Source organism: Myodes glareolus, chromosome 8 (assembly GCF_982192425.1).
Source record: "Myodes glareolus chromosome 8, mMyoGla1.1, whole genome shotgun sequence".
Taxonomy (NCBI): domain Eukaryota; kingdom Metazoa; phylum Chordata; class Mammalia; order Rodentia; family Cricetidae; genus Myodes; species Myodes glareolus.
Genome location: NC_142033.1, coordinates 4933072 through 4951925, shown reverse-complemented (window position 1 = coordinate 4951925; position 18854 = coordinate 4933072). Strand labels below are relative to the sequence as shown.

The 18854-nt window shown below is 38.8% G+C and overlaps 1 protein-coding gene across 3 annotated transcripts in view; it reads left to right on the top strand.

The window, feature by feature from the left end:
• LOC148121082 (ATP-binding cassette sub-family G member 3-like) overlaps positions 1–18367 on the top strand; it is a 54046-nt gene extending 35679 nt beyond the window's left edge. For 2 of the 3 annotated variants that reach the window (XM_087908785.1, XM_087908784.1), the window contains 6 exons: positions 2470–2559; positions 3973–4097; positions 6790–6944; positions 15453–15542; positions 16324–16409; positions 18152–18367. In XM_087908785.1, coding sequence (XP_087764911.1) covers positions 2470–2559; positions 3973–4097; positions 6790–6944; positions 15453–15542; positions 16324–16409; positions 18152–18326 — 721 coding nt within the window. In that variant the 3' untranslated portion in view covers positions 18327–18367. Of the gene's footprint in view, positions 1–2469; positions 2560–3972; positions 4098–6789; positions 6945–15452; positions 15543–16323; positions 16414–18151 lie in introns of those variants that run through there. The other variant, XM_087908786.1, reaches the window with a different exon arrangement.
• The last annotated feature ends 487 nt before the right edge of the window (positions 18368–18854 follow it).

Below are 18854 nucleotides of genomic sequence, written 5' to 3'. Positions count from 1 at the left end.
GATATATTCAACAAAATTATAGAAGAAAACTTTCCCATCCTAAAGAGGGATATTCCTATGAAGGTGCAAGAAGCATACAGAACACCGAATAGGTTGGATCAGAAAAAAACAACCCCTCGCCATATAATAATCAAAACACAAAGCAGTCAGATTAAAGAAAGGATATTAAGAGCTGCAAAGGAAAAAGGTCAAGTAACCTATAAAGGTAAACCTATCAGACTTACACCAGACTTCTCTATAGAAACCATGAAAGCCAGAAGGTCCTGGATAGAGGTACTGCAGAAATTAAGGGACCATGGATGCAAGCCCAGACTATTTTACCCAGCCAAGCTTTCGTTCACTATCAACGGAGAAAACAAAATATTCCAAGATAAAAACAAATTTAAACAATACGTAACTACTAATCCAGCCTTACAGAGAATACTAGAAGGAAAATTACATCCCAAGGAATCCAACAATGCCAACACTGACTACAATAATTCAGACATCTAGCGACCCTTCACTAGCACTAATTACTTTTTAAGTCAAGAATAAGCATAAAAATCAGTTCTTCTATATATTTCTTTATGTGTGGATCAGAGTTAGTCTGCAGTGAGATGACTATTATACTGTTCCTAGGTTGTAACACACTAGTGTTATACCTTAAGTGTGTAGATATAGGTTGCCAATTATAATATCTAAAAAATCAGATCAGAAAGTAAATATGGTATATGATTAAGTATAGCCAGGGCCACAAGGTTCCTTTTCTAAGTTCTTGGTTTTGTTGATAAAGCATAGGAAAGTAATTACATATGGAACTGGAGGACAATTTATTGGAGACAGAGAGGGAGAATGCCCAAGTACCAGGGAATGGATGTGTGGGGGAATGAAAGAGTGGAGAGAGAAAGTTCTGCATTTAGTAAAGTTAAATAAATGAGACTTGAAAGCAAGGCTGGCTCATTAGGAGAGGAAGAGAAACTCAGGTTCTCTTCTCTATTGTTGGTCATGTGGTGCTCAGGTCCTCTGTTTTGGGCACGGCCATGGTTATGACCTGACAGGCATAGACCTTGTCATGTGGCCCAGACTGTCCTCTGTCTGGCGATTCTCATACCTCTGTCTCCCAAGGTCCAGAAGTTTGGAGGGCTTCCTTCCTGCTCTTCTCAGAGTCTTACCTATTCTTAGCTTGTCTTTCAGTTCCAACATTTTGCTTTAATGAAGCCTTTGGTAGATTATAAAATGGAATTTTTCGCTAATGTAGGAGGAAAATCATCTCCATTAAGGTCCTGTTTCATCTGATTTGATTACTAACTACCACCTAGATAAAGAGAGTCACTGAGCTCTGACTGTGAGTTAAAAAAGTGTTATGTAGCAGGCTGTTAGGACCCAGTCATATCGTTTGTCTTAGAGGAACCTGACATGTGTGTTCAGAAAACAGATTAACTGCAGAGGGCCTATTATTCCTCATCCTCCTGCTTACAATCCCATATCACATGAACACAAATTATTTCTTCATAAATAAGCATGAATGAAGTCATTTTCTGAGGTCTTTGGAAACCATACAGGAAGTTGGTTGACCTATTTTAGGGATGATCATTAAGGCTTTAAAGATGTTTCTACAGTCAATTCTATAGTAAGCTGTTGAGTGTGGATTCCCCCACTGTTTCATGTTTTAATTCATATTTTCTGTAAATCAACACATATTTAGCTTTATGTTTCTCTCTTTATACATTACGAATGATGCTTACCAAGTTTGTTAAATTGAAGTGATGAATTAGGCTGCCAGTGTACTTAAAGGCAAATGTGTCTTCACCCTGCAGAGTGAGAGTCTGAGGTTAGGATTTTCTCTCAGGTTCTTCCTGTCTGGCCACTTTTTCTCAGGCCTCATGTCACAGATATTACAATGCTGTTTCATTCCATGATTAGGACACAGATGGCATTATGATGCTCCTCTCTCATGGTTTAACCTAAAACCAAATAACTCCTGAATTATGTACTCTAGGATGATTATATTAAGGGTCATTATCAAATTGTTGTATTTTAAAGGACAAACTTCCACTAATAGATACTGAAGTGGAGACAGAGAGGAAAATAACTCATGGGACTTATGCTTCCTGGCCTCTATAACCAGAACAGTTCTACATTTTATTTCTTTCTTTTTTAAATACTTGTTTTATTTTTATGTATATGAGTGTTTGTCTGCATGGATGTATATGCATCGTGCGTATGCCCTAAGACCTGTGGAGATTGAAGAGGGCCTCAAATTTACTGCAACTAGAGTGGCAGAGGCTTGTGTTCGACCATGTGAGTGCTGGCAACTAAACCTGGGTCCTTGGCAAGAGCAACAAGCACTCTTTACTGATGAAGCGTCTCTCCACTACTCCTTATTTTTTTTTGAAAATCTATGTTATCTAATCTATGGAACAAGCTTTATAGGAAAAAACGTCTAATGTTGAATTGTCATTTCCTTTTGCCTCCATTCTCTCCCTGCAGAACCGTTGTCCTCCTCTTGGTTACAGGCTTTGAATGTATCACAAGCTTGTCTTCCAGGGAGCTCTTCATGATTGACAGGGATCGCTTTCTGTGAGTAGCCCCTGGTCTAGGAGCAGGCATCAGGTGATGGTGATTAAGTTGATTACATTCATATATGGGCCTAGGATATTATCTCAAGAAATACTAGTGTTTTGCCTTTATTCGTATTTGTTTAACTGAAAAGTAAACAAACTGTAGAAGTTTATGTTCATCATTGTTGCATCTCCAGGCATTTTGAAATATGTAAAGTGATTTCTAATATTAATAAAAATGTATGGGAAATTAAGAGCAGAGGTGTCTACTGCTCAGTGAAAATTTCAATTTGGGGTGTGGTCACTAGATCTCAGTTCTGGAGAAAACAGAGTAGTAGGGGGCTGAGAATCACAGGAAATTCATGAACCCCCAAATAAGGATGTCAGGGGTTTCATAGAGCTTAAGTGTAACGGGTTCAGCAGCAATTTGGAGAAATACAACTGCTCAAGAATTAGTGTCATTCTCTTGATTGAGGGCTGAAAAAAGCCAGACAGCAGCTGAACTTAAAAGAGCTGTTTATCTCCCATGCTTTTCAAAGATGAAAGATTTTCCTGGTGGGCTGTGCTTAAGATTCCCTGCCCTCAAAGATGGTCAAGATTTGCATCCAAGTACATGCCAAGGGGAGGAGCCATCAGAGAGGAGCTGAGATCCTTGCTCAGTTGGTAGAGTGCTGACTTTGTGTGCATGAAGCCCTGTGTTAGAGTCACAGTGCCACAAAACCCTGAGCAGAGCTATCAATAATCCTAGCACTTGGGGCCCGGATAGAGGCAAGAGAATGGCCATTCTTGGCTACATATGAAATTTAGGGCCAGCCTGCACTGGTGATCCTGTACCAAACAACAACAACAACAACAACAATAAAATCAGAGATATGCTGAAGACACTGGGAGGGAAAGAGCTTGGAATTTGGAAGAACCAGGAATAGAAAGGGTTAGGTTTGGCATCTGGTAAAAATTCACGGTGTAAAGAGAGATTATTAAATACATCTGTCCTAAAGTGAGAGTAAAGAAGAGAAGGGTGTAGTGTCCTGAAGCTGCACCTTGACCACAGAGTGACAGTGTCACCTTCTTCATAAGAACTGGAAGGAGAGAAGTCTCCATGACCATGGTCTGAATGAACTGCTCCTCAAGGAGTCATCTTCAGTGGGCAGAGACTCTGGGGAGAGTGGGCACATCAGACTGTTTCCCTGGAGGGCTGTTGTGTGCCCAGAGTGGACAAAAGGGGAGAGTTCTGTGATAGGGAGAATCATAGTAGGGATGTCATAAGGATGATGGCCTAGAAATGCTGGTCCCTAAGATGGGGACATGCATGGAGTATGGAGGACATTGTCCTGTTAGACTGCCTGTGGTAGCAGAAGTCAGTGTAGCCAGCATCTGCCCTGTGCCTTCTAAATTAATCTTAGGATGTATAATGTGATCTTTGTCTCTGTAGACATGAGCACACCATTGGATACTACAGAGTGTCATCGTATTTCCTTGGGAAATTACTGGCTGAGCTGGTGCCCAGGAGGTTATTCCCAAGTATTATATTTACTGTTATAGTATTCAGCATGGTGGGTAAGTGACAAAGCAAGAAAAATACGTCTTTACTCTTGGGTGAGCGTGTTTGACTTCTACAACTGTGGCAATGGTGTAGGAAGTTCTTCTGTATATGTATCACTTTTATTAGTTAATAAATAAAGAAGCTGCTTTCAGCCATCACCCTGGCAAGCCTAAAGTAGGAGAGCAGAAGTAGAAAAGCACATCTCCACTGTGGGCCATCTAAAACAGGAGTTTAATGTGAACAAAGTCTCAAAAGAACTGCAAAGTTGTTTATGAAGTTCTAATTTTACTGAGATTCTATCTATAATAATGAACAATAAGTTATACATTTGAGACAGTCATCAGATCGAGATCAATTATTAGTATCTATCCATATGTATGATAAAAGATTATTTTTTGTTTTATTTGTGTGTCTATGAGTGGTGTGTGTGTGTGTGTGTGTGTGTGTGTGTGTGTGTGTGTGTGTGTACACTAAGTGGATGCAGTACCTGGGAAGACCAGAAGATGACATCAGATCACTTGTAACCCAAGAATATGAGCCATAGTGTAGTTGCTGGGAACAGAATACAGGGCCTCTGCAATAATAGTACATGCTTTTAATCAGTGAGCCTTCTCTGTAGCCCAGCTATACATTTTTCTCTATGTTTCTGTATAAGTGTCTGCATACGTAAATAAAATATAGAAAAGTGGATTATATCCCTTACATATGTACATATGAGTAAAATATTTAAATGTATACATTGTCTTTCTTTATCATCTTAAAGAGAAATGGCAGTACATTTGGTGTTTGTTGAAATTATATTATATAAGTATTATTTAAATTATGTGAAAAGAATCATCTGTGCACATGGTTAGGTTTCATCCTAGACTGTTTAGAATTGTCATAATTTTCACATATATACAAACACACAGGCACACTCATGTACAATCATACATACATACACACAGGCACACATAAATAGACACATAAACACACACACATATTATGTATATACAGACATGTGCACACTCACACAGATACACACAGAGACATGCATACAGACCCCCAACATACGCACTCTCTTTCACACATATTCTCAAACTTTTATAGATAATACTGAAAAGCTTAGACTTTGTTTTATAGAAGACTGATCATTCCAAACTAGTCACTTAGGTCATGGGATGGTTGTGGAAAATGTTCTTGTCCTGCAAGCCAGACAACCTGAATCTGATCCTCAGAAGCCACAGTGGAAGAGAGAATTACTCCAGAAAGATGTTCTTCAACTCCACATACACACCATGGCACATATATACCATGGGACATGCACACCATGACACATGCACACCATGGTACAAGCACACCATGGTACATACACACCATGGCACATGCACACCATGGCATATGAACACCAGGGCACATGCACAGCCATACCAATGCATGTACTATACACACCATGATAATAAACAATATCTTTGTAAACAATTAGACTTGAACTCAGCTCCCCCAGACTCTAATTGGTGTTCTTGTGACTATTATAAAGCACACAACTATGTGTGACTCATCACATTAGCTCCATAAAGATTACAAATCAGCTTATGGGACCCATTGTCTTCCTCCAGAGTAGTTACATGGTGATTTCCTATGGAAAACTAAAGTTGAGGGCACCCTCCTGTCCTCTAGATATTAAAACCACTGCTAGGTTGTTTATCCCTTGCCTTAGTTAGGTTTATAGCACTGTGACAAACACCATGACCAGAACCAGCATAGGGAACAAAGGGTTTATTTTTTCTTACAGTTCAATGTCCTTCAAAAACAGAAGACAGGACAGGAACTCAGGGCAGGAACCTGGAGACATGAAGTGAAACAGAGGCTGGAGGAATTCTGCTTACTGACTTGCTTCTAATGGCTTTCTAAGCCTGGTTTTTATTGAACCCAGGACCACCCACCTAGGGATGATATCATCCACAGTTGTCTAAGACCTCCCACATAAATAATTCATCAAGAAAAGTCCCCACAGGCTTTCCTACCTGTCAATCTAAAGGAAGCATTTCTTAATGAGGTTCCCCGTTTCCATATGACCCTAGCTCATGTTCAGTTAAATTTACAAAAACTCATTGGCACAGTCCTGCTCCCAGATTCATTACTAATGCAATCATAAAAACCACAGGGGAGTGTGAACATGAACAAATTCTTTTGCTCTTTCTCCTGTGAGAGACAGCAGCAGAATTTTTGCCAGCTGTGTTGCTTGTAGCTCTACATGCCAGAATCTCATAAATTGCTCATGGTTGTGCATAGAGGAGAAAGACTTTTGTATGAAAATGTATTTTGTAGCAAGTGTAAAAATAAAGTCATATGATAAGGCTCATTGGTTAAGAGCTCTTGCTGCTCCCCACAGTTCCCAAATTTTGTTTCCAGCACAATAATCATCAGGGATCTTTCACTGTCAGTAACGGCAACTCTAGGAGATCTGCTCCTCTCTTCTGCTCTCCAAAGGCAACTGCACACATATGTCATACATTCCCATAAACACACATAAAGATACACATAAATAAAAAATAAATTTTTATGTAGATACATGGAAAGAGGCAATTAAATTGGAGATTCAGAATAATAAAGTGATTATAAAACTGTTTGCTAGTCTCCTTGGAGATTGAAGTACTATTTAAAAACTGTACAATAACCTGGACTTCGGTAGTTGCACTTACTCCCCCCCTTCTTCCTTTTAAGGAGTAAGAACAGATGTGAAGGGTTTCTTCACTATGATATTTACCGTCATGATGTTGACTTTTTGTGCCAGTTCCCTGACACTGTCTTTAGGAGCAGGGGAGATTGCAGCAGCTGTACCAACAAAACTCATAACCATCTATTTTCTCATCACGATGGTGAGTGTGAATTGTTTTTTCTAATAGGTAAAATTTCTGTGTGTTCCTTCTTGCACATGTACATGCTTGACACATCAGGTCTGGGGAAGAAGCCCTATGATAAAGTTTATTATGGTCTGTAGGAGAGAAGGAACCACCTTTGCTTTCATATTTGTGGCTGCTACTCTGATGTCAGTCCTATGATGTGGTTGGCATGCCCTTTCTAGTGAGCTCTTAACAGACATTTCTTGGGATCACATTACAAAATACAGTAAATTAGAACTTTAAGAAAGCAGTATAATTGGCTGATTTACTCACAAGACAGATGGCTGACTTCATTTCATCAGTGTGAGAGACTTGCCTGCTGTTTTAACCACAACAGATGTGATTTGGTTTATTTAGTAGTCTCTAGTGGGAAAGCCAAGGTCATGGTCAATGTAATTGTTCACTATGAGGAGTCTGTCTCAGAGTTCAATTGTTCTTAAAAGTGTTAGGAATAGTGAAAGATTCCATACTCCTAAGTACTAATCAGTCTCCTGAATTAGCACACTTCTGCTCATCTGTCTGTAATTGGTTACTCAGTCTTTGTCTTTCATGCCCATGAATGACACATGTAATGTAAATGACTCTGATGTGGGAAGTCCTTTGTATATGTGTTGCTTTTATTGATTAATGAATAAAGAAGCTGCTTTGGCCTGTGATAGGGCAGAGTAGAGCTAAGTGCAAAAACTAAACTGAATGCTGGGAGAAAGAAGGTGGAGTCAGGGAGAAGCCATGTAGCTGCCACTGTTAACAGAGGTCCCAGAACCTTGCCAGTAAGACACAGCCAAGTGGTGGCACACAGATTAATAGAAATGGGTTAATTTAAGATATAAGAGTAAGCTAGAAATGCACTTAGCTATTGGACTAACATTATTGCAAATGATATAGTTTCTGTGTGATTATTTTATGGTCTCAGCAGCTGGGATTGAAAAAGTGGCCTCCGTCTACAAGAATCAACCAATTAATGGAACCAGATTCCACATTTTCCCAAAAAGCATATCAAGTAAATAGAAGGATTGATGTAATGAGTTAATGGTCATGTTCTTTCTGCTAGTACAAGAGCCTTCTGTAGATTAGTAATGGCAAATTCCTGTCCTTGAGAAAATGCAAAGATTTGTTTTTATTCTTATTTATATGGTCATATATGTATGACCATTCTCTAATGTAAACCTTCAACAAATATGTTATTAATTAATTTTTGTTTGAGAAATTCTTAAATGCACACAAAGTGTTTAAATGAAGTCCATGTCATTTTCTCTCTCCCAAATCCCTCCCTGTGGAATTCTGAATGAGAAATGTCCCCAATGCTTAGAGACTTGAACACTTGCTTCACAGATGATGGTGTTGTTGGAGAGGTTCTAGAAATATTAGAAGGTAGAGACTGATGGGAAAGTCTGTCCTGGGGCAGGGGAGGGGCTGTGGGTGTTTATAGCATTGTCCCCTTCCTCTCACCGCTCTTCTTTGCACTGTCACATGAAGATATAAGTGTTCAGCTTCCTCTCCCAAGTCCTTGTGTGCTACCTGCTACCTGCTGCCTGCTGCCATGACTCACTGCCAAGATGGCATCTTATCACTCTGGAAAACCAAGGCCAAAGGAACTCATTCTTCTACAAGCTGCCTTTATCATGGTGTTGTGTCTCAGCAGCAGGGAAGTAATTGCTACATTTCCTGTCACTCTCTCCATTCTCCCCTCCCTGTCTCATTCTTTGTTTTGCTTTTTGTAAACCACTGGGTCTACTTAGCTGTGCCCATACGTGCCTGTGTGAAGGGCCATCTACTGGACCATGAAAGGCTTTCAGGGGCCACATCCTTAAAGAAAACTGGCTCTCCCCCTCCCAGAAGTCAACACTGCCAATAGCTCCTCAGGTAGGAGTAGGAGTTCATGTCTACCTCCCCCGCTCTATGCAGGGTTTTTTTTTTCTGTCTTGATCTTATACAGGTGATGCCCATGCTGTCACAGCTGCTCTGCACTCACATGTGTCACTGTCCTGTTGTGACAGAAAACACTGTCTTGTTGTAGTTGTCCACTGCCTCTGGCTCTTACAGTCTCTCTAGCCTCTCTTCATCATGATCTTTGATCCTTGGGAAGAGGGTGTGATATCCAGATGTCCCATTCAGGGCTGGATCCTCTTATGTTGTAGTCTTTATTCTCTGTATATTGAGCTGTGGTGGGTCTGTGTTAATCACTGTTTCCTACAAAGAGAAGCTTCTCTGAAGAAGGTCTGAGATGTACTAATCTGAGGGTGTCACAACAACTCATTAGAAGTCAGTGTAATATCATATCCAGTAGATTCTCCCCTGGAACCTATGACCCCTCTAGACACAGCATCAGACAGGATTTCCATCTCATAGAGCAGGCCATCAATACAATCAAAAAATGAATGGTCGGTCACAGACGACCACTGCAGTAGTCTGCCCAATATTTCCCATGCATTTATTTCACTGCAAGAAAAAGAAAAGCAGAAAACACTCAGGTGGGATGGAGACTGTCCTTGAGCATTCTAGCAGCTGCAAGCCATGTCTCCTTGAATCCCCTGCCCATATTTCAGCATTTCTAGCTCACTGCTTATACTTACAGCACTCCATTAAAATGTAAGTCACCCCATATAGCAGACAAAGAGAAATTGATGGAAAGTTTTTCCCCATCATATTTAGGATCAGTCTCAGAGTACTCTGTTAAGGCTGTAGATTAGTTTCTGTAAAGGGAGTCTTCACATTCTGGTTCTTAGACTTAAAAATCTCTTTGATTATTTGGATGCTCATGTTAGGGCATACTGATGGTGTTTTCACCTCTGATTGCCAAGGTTCCAGACTCTCAGGGAATGTGGCAGGAGACTGTCAAGTTACTAGTAGACCCATTGATCTGTAGGAGATTGACTCTGCTGCCATCCTAGAGCAAGGACCCTAACGCACAGTGAAAACAGCAAGGCCTGTGACCATTTCCAAAAGCTTTGTCCATTGTATAAGGTTCTAGTCCTTATACCCCAGAGTGTAGAAGGGAAGCCAGGTCACCTTCAGAGCAGTTCTACAGCACCTCCAGTGCATTGGGTGGAGGATTAAATATGACTGAATGTGTCCATATAACTTTCCCTTCTGTCATGTGATAATATATTTAATGGGAAAAGTAAGAGTGCAAAACAGAGTAAATTTATCCCAGAGAATATATGGCTAGAAATTTCAAAAGGAGTACATGTGATATTATGATGTTCATCTGTCTCCTGGAAATTTCCCTACTTCTCTGATATAGATTGGCCTGTGTTTGGGGTTGGCTGCCCCAAACCACATAATTCACTGATGCCATCCCTCTTGGTCTTTGACAACCTTTCTACTTTGGTTTACATGTCTGCTTTCACTATGAGGAGTTCTTAGCTCCTAAATTTCATATGCATTCACAACAAATACAATCTACTTAAAAAGTTAGAACTAAGGCTACATTGAAACAAATCCGCGAACTTCCATGCCTAAGTGCACCCTTGAAGATGTGTAGCTCCTTGCAGGGAATCTCTTGCAGGATGTTTCCTTGCCCTGTCCATATCTTGCTCCAGCAAATTAGTAGAGAGGCCACTGCCACCTCCCAGTAGCAAGCAGTCCTCCACGAGTATGAAGCTGAGTCACTTGTCCACCCATAATCAAGATTTCCCTTTACCTTGATAGCACTTTGTTATTACCAAAATTGTTAATATGAAGGATAGACATTATAATTTTTTCTGATATAAACTTAAAATCTTAAAGAAAATCTCTTTACTTGCACGAGTCTCTTCAAAATAAACCTTTAAAATCATGGCTTATGACTTTAAATGGTTACTAAACAAAGATAATTTGTGGAATCCCAGATAGCCTGTGTACTCCTTGCCTGCCAAGACTTAAAATGAAGTCCCCAATTATAATACACACTTAGAAATTTGTCCACTGTCAGACAGAAGCCTACAGAGCCCTTTCGTGGTTTTGTTGTCAATAAAAAGCTATAGAAGACAATACAGTGGTTTCTATCACCTATTCCTTTCATTGGCATAAGAAAATATAAACTCTCAATTATTAAAATAAATTATTAACCATTAAACTTTCATTTCATGAATACAGCTTCCCATACTTTTTCCAATATGATAAAACCATGCCAAAATGTGGGCACCAATAAAACAGAAAACTCCAATTCTAGCAACATCCTTATGGCCTCTAACATGTTTCAAACGTGAAAAAATAACGCCACTCTTTTCCTGGAACTGACAGGCTTCTTACTAAGATAATTAACCTCACCAATGAATTTCAACAGCAACACAAAAACAAACTCTAAACTGCATGTTATTGTTATTCATAGAAAAGATTTCTCTTTAGTTTTCTTCTGTACCCTGATGATAAAGAAGTAGTTGATTTTCTGTACCTACTCTCAAATGTCAAACATCCATATCCCACGGAAATTTTTAAAAGTAAGATTTAATTTTTAAAAAAAGGTTATAAGAATATAAAGGTAAGACTGAGCATGGTGGAGCATGCCCTTAATCCCAGCACTCAGAAGACAGAAGGAGATGAAGGCAGGCAGATCTCTGTAAGTTGTAAGTTTAAGGCCAGTCTGGTCTACAGAGTAGTGAATTCCAGAGCTGCCAAGGCTACATAGAAAAACCCTCTCTCAAAATAAAAAACAAAAAACAAAATGAAGAAGGGGAAAGTAAAGCAGATTTTTAATAAAGATTGATGTATGAATATTAATATGGATGGATGTTTTCAGAATGGAAGGAAAGACTAGAAAGTTAAAAACAAGTTTTAAGGGTCCAAGTAAACTATTTAATAAATGTAAAAGATAAAACTTAGAGATAATATGCATGATATGACAATGTGTAAGTCAAAGATGAATACACCAGTTGTATTCATCTGTATGAAACAGAGTTGTTATGGGAGTATTGGCCAACACATGATTACAGTTAAAACATTGACTTCTAAAGCTTTACACAACCAATTTCAATTATCACAGATATAAAATAAAAATACATGTGATCAAGGTAGTTAATTGAGTTTTTGCTAATGATATTAGACTTAACTCTTTGAAAAGCAGAACCAAGATTTCAAATTGTTTGTGTTCCTTTGAGCTTTATCTAAATGTTGCACAGAGTTATAGTTACAAGCCTGGTAGAGCTCTCCTGTGTTTTCATCAGAGCTTGAAAGCCTATAGCAAAGAGGGTATGGATTATCAGAGAGGCCATGCAGGGTTTTGGCCATTGTCTCTTGTTGCAAGGAGGATGCTTGTTGGTCCCAGCCGCACAGAACCAATTAACCACACAGAAACTATAATGATTAAAACACTGCTTGGCCCATTAGCTCTAGCTTCTTGTTGGCTAAGTCTTACATCTTAATTTAACTCACTTCTATTAATCTGTGTATCACCATGAGATCATGGCCTACTAGCAAAGTTTCAGCATGTCTATCTCCGGTGGTGGCTCCACAGCGTCTCTCTGACTCTGCCTTTCTTCCTCCCAGCATTCAGCCTAGATTTCCCTGCCTACCTCAGTTCTGCCTTGCTATAAGTCCAAAGCAGTTTCTTTATTCATTAATGGTAACCACAGCACACAGAGGGAACTCCCACATCAGTCTTTCTAGGTCAGTCAGGATGAAGGTAAATGAGACTCCTCTAGTAAATTCTTTGTATTCTTGATCAGAGAGACTATGTAGTATCAAGAGAGCAAACACTGACCAGCCTATATCTTACAATAAATCCATGGAAATTCAGGTTGTCTGTGATGCAATACAGAAGTTATTATTGTATGGAAGTTGTGCTGCTCAGTTTTTTTTCTATATTTGACATAAAGTCTTGATTATAATGGAGATGAAACTTCTTCAGGAGTTGCTGGCACATGTCCATGGTCAGTCTGGTCTACAGGACAGCAGAGGCTACAGAGAGGAACTTGGTTTCAAGCAAAACGAAACAACAAAATCAACCTCTGTTGAAAAACAATTCTTTCCTATACACCTGTATACAAATCTGAGTAGGGTACTTCCATTTATTAGTGATTGATGTTGGAGGTCCCAGCCCTCTGTGACAGTACTACACTGGGAAGGTCATCCTGGGCTGTGAAGAAAGCAGGCTGTAGAAGCCATGGGAAATAAGTCAATCAGCAGCATCCTCCATGATTGTGCTTCAGCTCTTGCTTCCAGGTTCCTCCCCTGTGTGTCCATATTGACTTCTCTTAATGATAGACCGGAAAGCTAAATAAACCCCCTTTTCCCATATTTTGCTTACAGTGTCTTTATCACAACTGTAGAAACCAAACTTAGCTGGAGTTTATCCAGGTGTGTGTCAGTCAGGTATGAGTGTTAATGATGTGCCTTTTACCCAAAGAGAGAAAGGGGTATGGATATAGTAAAAAACCACAAGGGAGATATGAACTGAAACTGTTCAAAGGAATCCAGATGAAATGCCACAAATAATAGAAATAAATAAACTGAAAAACAAACCAAATCTTAAATATACACTAGTAGGAATTTACCACCTCCTCAGATGGAGAGACATGAACGTTACATTTCTCCTATTTTGAGGACCCACAGGACTTCCCATAAGGGAAACTAAAATTAGTTTCTCATCAACTGTGTCATTTCTCCTCCACTTTGCTTTCTCTTTGGTTACAAAATTTTCACCGAGTAGCCTCTCCTAAAATTTCCAGCCTATGGTTTCATCCTTGGGAAGCCAATACAGCTAAAAGGCCCAAAAACAATACAGAAAACAAGTTGGAAATGACCTGGGAGGCCCCCTTTCTGTGATATTACTGAGAGCACAGTTTAGAAAGTCAAAGAGGTAGAACACATTCCACCCATGTGAAAGACTGCAGAAATCATTGCCCATGGGAAATAGGTAATGACAACATGAGGAAAACCTTTCAAATTAAGATTTACAAGTTTTGTTTGTTATTTTTAACATGACAATAAAAGCTTGTTAATGTAACTAAAACAGCTTTTGTAAAAGTTAATTTTGATGAGTGTCTAGTCTTAACCTTACTTAGAAAACAAAATATTCATACAAACAAACAAAATCAGAAAGTTTTTTCTGCTGCTCAAGTTCATGTGTCCCAAGTTGTTTCTTTTGGATCATCCAGACAGCCTTTAAAATTAACTTGCAAAAGGAACCTAACAACTCCTCATAAGCTAAAGGGCATGGAGTTGGTAGAGTTCACTCTGCTTTTACTTTTGCTCAATGTGCTTATAAAAGTGATGGTGAGAACTCAATACTTGGCTAAACTGAACAGTGCATGTCCCCAAGGAGTGACAGCTACATCTCTGAGGGAAGACATGCCCAGGCTCAAGTATTCTTTTCCTTTGAGTGGGACCCTGGTCCTACCTAGCAAAAGGCATACTGTCCTCTTTATGAGAGGACGCATGGGTGGTCAAGTTTGTCAGAGTCTGTTGTTCTTGTTCCCAGATGTGCAGACAGGCCCACTTAAAGTCCCTTGTCAATAGAGAATATGTATTATTCTTCACATGACAGGGACATGGATTCTCTTACCAATGGGTGGTGATACTTCTGACAGGTTTATTGTTGATGTTTAGGATTGTTCAACTAACCTGAGTCTTTTTTATTACCACTTGAAATTTAATATTGTTTTTCTAGTTTCTGAGAATTTCGTTGAAATTTTGATGAATATTACATTGAATCTATTGCTTTTGATAGTATGGATATTTTCATAATTCTTGTCCTATGAATCTATAAGCATGGGAGTTCTGTTTATCTTGTATTTTTTTCAGTGACTTAAACTTTTTGTTGTACAGGTATTTCATTTGGTTAGATTTATTCCAAGATTCCCCCTCTCTTTTCTGAGGTAATTGTGAATGAGACCATTTACCTCATATCTTTCCCATTATGTTTGTAATATGTACTCAGGAAAGCTCCTGACTTTTCTATGTTAACCATGGTCACAGCCACAGGAAAGGAACTATGACAACTGGTTATTGTACAAAATTTCTATATGGGACTTTAAAACTATTATGAAGCCAAATATTGTATTTTCCATATAAACATTTGGTCCACTGCAGTCTGAATGCATGCACACAACATTGTTTTGCATATTTTAGTGTACTTAAGAGAGGTAAGGCAAGTTTTAGGTGAGCTTCATAGCTGTCCCTTGTTCATCTTTGTTCATCATAAATAATACCTACATAAGTTAGATATTATAAAGAATCTAAATAGGTTTTTTAAATATGTAGGATGGGTATATTTAAAGTTTAAAGAGTGTTCATAGATTGCATGCCATTTTAAAAATTACATAATATCTGGAGGTATAGCTCCTGTTGAGTGGGGTGACTGGTCACTCTATTAAAATTCACAAGAGCTTTGGCTTTGCAAAGAGTGAAGAATTCTATTTAGAGTTAACTGAAGGAATGTTTTTAAAGAACTAGTTGATCTCAACATAAATTATGAGAAGGATTAAGAGGTCTTGAAGAGAAAGAATCATGTCTAGAATTCTTAGTCCCTGGACTGGTTCTAATTCATGGTTTTGTCCTTTATAGTATGTCTCAGGTCTATCACTACATCCAGAAAGCTTGAAACCTGAGTTCACATGGATTCAGCACTTGAGCATTCCACATTATGGGTTTACAGTAAGTTGTCCTGTCTGTCACTGTACTTGGGCTCTCAACTGTAGCAATTGAAATGATTCCAACCAAGACTTTTACCCAGCTGTAATCTCTAACTACCTGCTCCCCAGGGATTACCTTTCAGGAGCAAAAGATGAAAACTTTCCTGTTGATTTTAGCCAAAGGTCAGTGAGTCATCTCAGGCTTCCCCCAGTCATGTGTTATTTGAAGGAAATAAAGGTGAGAAAAATCCCAGAGTTAAGGGAAAAGGTAGATGATATGATGTAAAGCAAATAGCTGTGATTATGCCCAGTAAGGAAATGATTATAGGACCAGGGACTGCTATATAAAAGTTTTTTTTTAGGAAATTAAAAGAAACAGAAATCATGTAATATCCAGGGCCACACTGACTTTTCCAAACTTTCTCCTCTGTAAAGTGTGTCTTAGTAGACTTTCTTACTCCCATAATCACAGTTGGTTTTGATGAAAACAAGCAAGACTATATTGTTGTAAATCATTAGTATGATTTCAGTTACAGTGTTTACACAGTTATGGACTAGGAGAAAAGGAGGTGGCTGTAGTAGTCTAGTTATAAAGTCCACCTCTCAGTAGTTGGGAAACCCCATCATTCTAATCCTAAACATCCTGAGTGTGGGGGAGGGGATTGTGTTTTTGGGGTGTTTTTTAAAAATATTTTTGAAAATCATGGTCAAGATTGAACTTAAAGTTATAACTATGCTTATTCTTTGGAAACTTATGGAAATGTGAAACTATTTGCCTTTCCCTGTTCCTGTTTGTGTTACAGGCTTTGCTCCACAATGAATTCCTGGGACAACATTTCTGTCCAGAACACAAAACAGTAGAAGTCAGTAGATGTCACAACTTTGTAATGTAAGCTTGAGTACAGTGTCACCATGGGGACATAGAATGCTACTAGGCTTAGAGGGAAACCCTGCTTTCAAGATTAACTCTCTGTCCTCTGCCCATTCCCCAGAGTGAGTCATGGTAACCACTGCACAGGTGGCTGTGTTTTTATCCTACTGTTCCCTAGTGTAGAAAATGTGCAGAATGGGTTTTTGGAGGCCTTTAAAAATGGTTTTGGTGTCTTGTTTGTGGGTTTGAATCCCTTGTTTCAAAACCTTTGAGTTTGGCATAGGCTGCTCTGATAGTTTACAATGGCATACAGTTTGTACATGTATAATTTATAGCACCTGTGAGCAGAGCCCAACAATGTGAGGACAGCAAAACCAAAAAGGCTGAGCTCTGCCTGGCAGCATTCAGGGTCTTCCCTCTGCCTTACACACTAGAGGACTTCAGGAAATCAAAGGGTAGTGTGTGTGTGTGCAAAATGTTCTACGGAGGATATGTAAAACACAGATTTCACTATGCTGAAAGGAAAATATCATTTTTGTATAATGTCATAAAATACTTTTACTTTCTATGATCATTTTCATTGATTTGACTTTGATATATAAATGGGAGAGGAATATGCTGATATCTTAAATTCCTCATGTGTGTCCAAAATACTAATGAATAACAATAGCACAAATTTATGTTTGAATTACTGAAAAATAAGAAAACAAGTGTCAGGACTGTCTTATTTCCCACAACTTCTTTATCCTGGTGTGGCCTGGTATCTTTCTAATACAAATTCCTTACCAGTTTATGATCAGGAGAACTTAGATAGATAAGGTGAAACCAAGGAAAGCCATCCACAGTTCTCATACTCACAAAAGGATTGTCTTCACAAAAGGAATGAGAAATCTGTCCTTTCAGTGGATTTGGGAAATGTTAAATCTTAAGAGATACAAGGGAATGGAGACACAGGGATGGAGACACACAGGGATGGAGACACACAGGGATGAAGACACACAGGGATGGAGACACACACATGGATGAAGATACACAGGGATGAAGACACACATGGATAAAGATAAACAGGCAGTAATTGCAGTGTATCCAGAACTTTTACCATGCTTCTCTAACCTGTATCTGGGTCCCTGCATCCTACTGTGCTCCAACTACTACCCAGGCTCTGTCTGTAGCCCTGGGCTTCTGGGGATGTTTTATAGCTGAGCATCTGGGGTTGTCACTGAAGTCTTAGTACAGGAGCTGACAAGAATTGACTGACTCCTCTCAGAAATGCTTAGTCTCCTCTGGTCCTCCATCTAGAATAAGATGCTCTGTTCTTTTGCATGACTTCTGCTGAGTCAGCAGAATTGTAAAGTGCTTTGATCTCTTAGAGTATCTGTGTGTGTCCTTAGGAAGCTGAGGCTTTCTGCTTTGGGAGAAACAAGTACTTCATCCATGCCTTTGCCTTTTGAAGAGAAAGCAGCATGCAAATTTAGAAATGAATGACACAGCCAAGTTTACTAAGCCTACTTCCTCTATACTTCCAAATAGATTTGACAGCTATGCCTCTTGGGATGGTTTTTGAAATTAACTAAGGTACCTGATTAAAATAATTTAGATTGACATATATATAGCAAAATTGTTGTCAACATCAGTACCACTGTCAATTAAATATAAAAATGAAATTTTCAATGATGTGCTGAAACTGAGTTTTTATAAAAAAGTAACAGTGAATTTACTGAATAATCTTTGACATTACTTTTATGTGGTTTGAATTACAGATGTACTGGAGAGGAATTCTTGATGACCCAGGCCATCGATCTCTCGTCATGGGGCTTCTGGAAGAATCACGTGGCCTTAGTTTGTATAATGATTATCCTTTTATCAATTACCTACGTGCAGCTACTATCTCTTAAGAAAAAGAGATATTTTAAAATACTCTTCAAACTTCAATGAATTAAACTAAATTAAACTGACATTAAATAATTAAAACTTTACTATGTGGTCATGTTAATAGAGCAGCAGATAGCACTTGAATTACAGAGTTTGGCCCACCAGAATGCAAAGTTTTGATTGGTATATCTTGGATAGGCAAGGCCCTGAGTGTTTTGGCACCAGAATATCTCTTACTTCTACTGTATTTTAACATGCTTGCTGCTACCACTTTTCTCTAGTATTTAGCATGGTGTGAATGGTTGTGTGGGGGGGGGCATCCCCACTACATTTAATGTAGTGTAATTATCTCATGTAAATATCCCTTTCTATTGGGCATTCATACCTGTGGAATTTTATGAAGATGATTTCCTCTTAAACTGTATTGTTTAACTGAAGTAATGACTTTAAACAATGGTAACATTAGCATAAATAGAATTTTGATGATTAAAGGTTTTTATCAAATGTAATAAGGGATTATGATAGATGTTATTTTAATATGAAAATCAATGTATGAAAACATGGGATATAGTGCTGCACCTGCCCTGATAA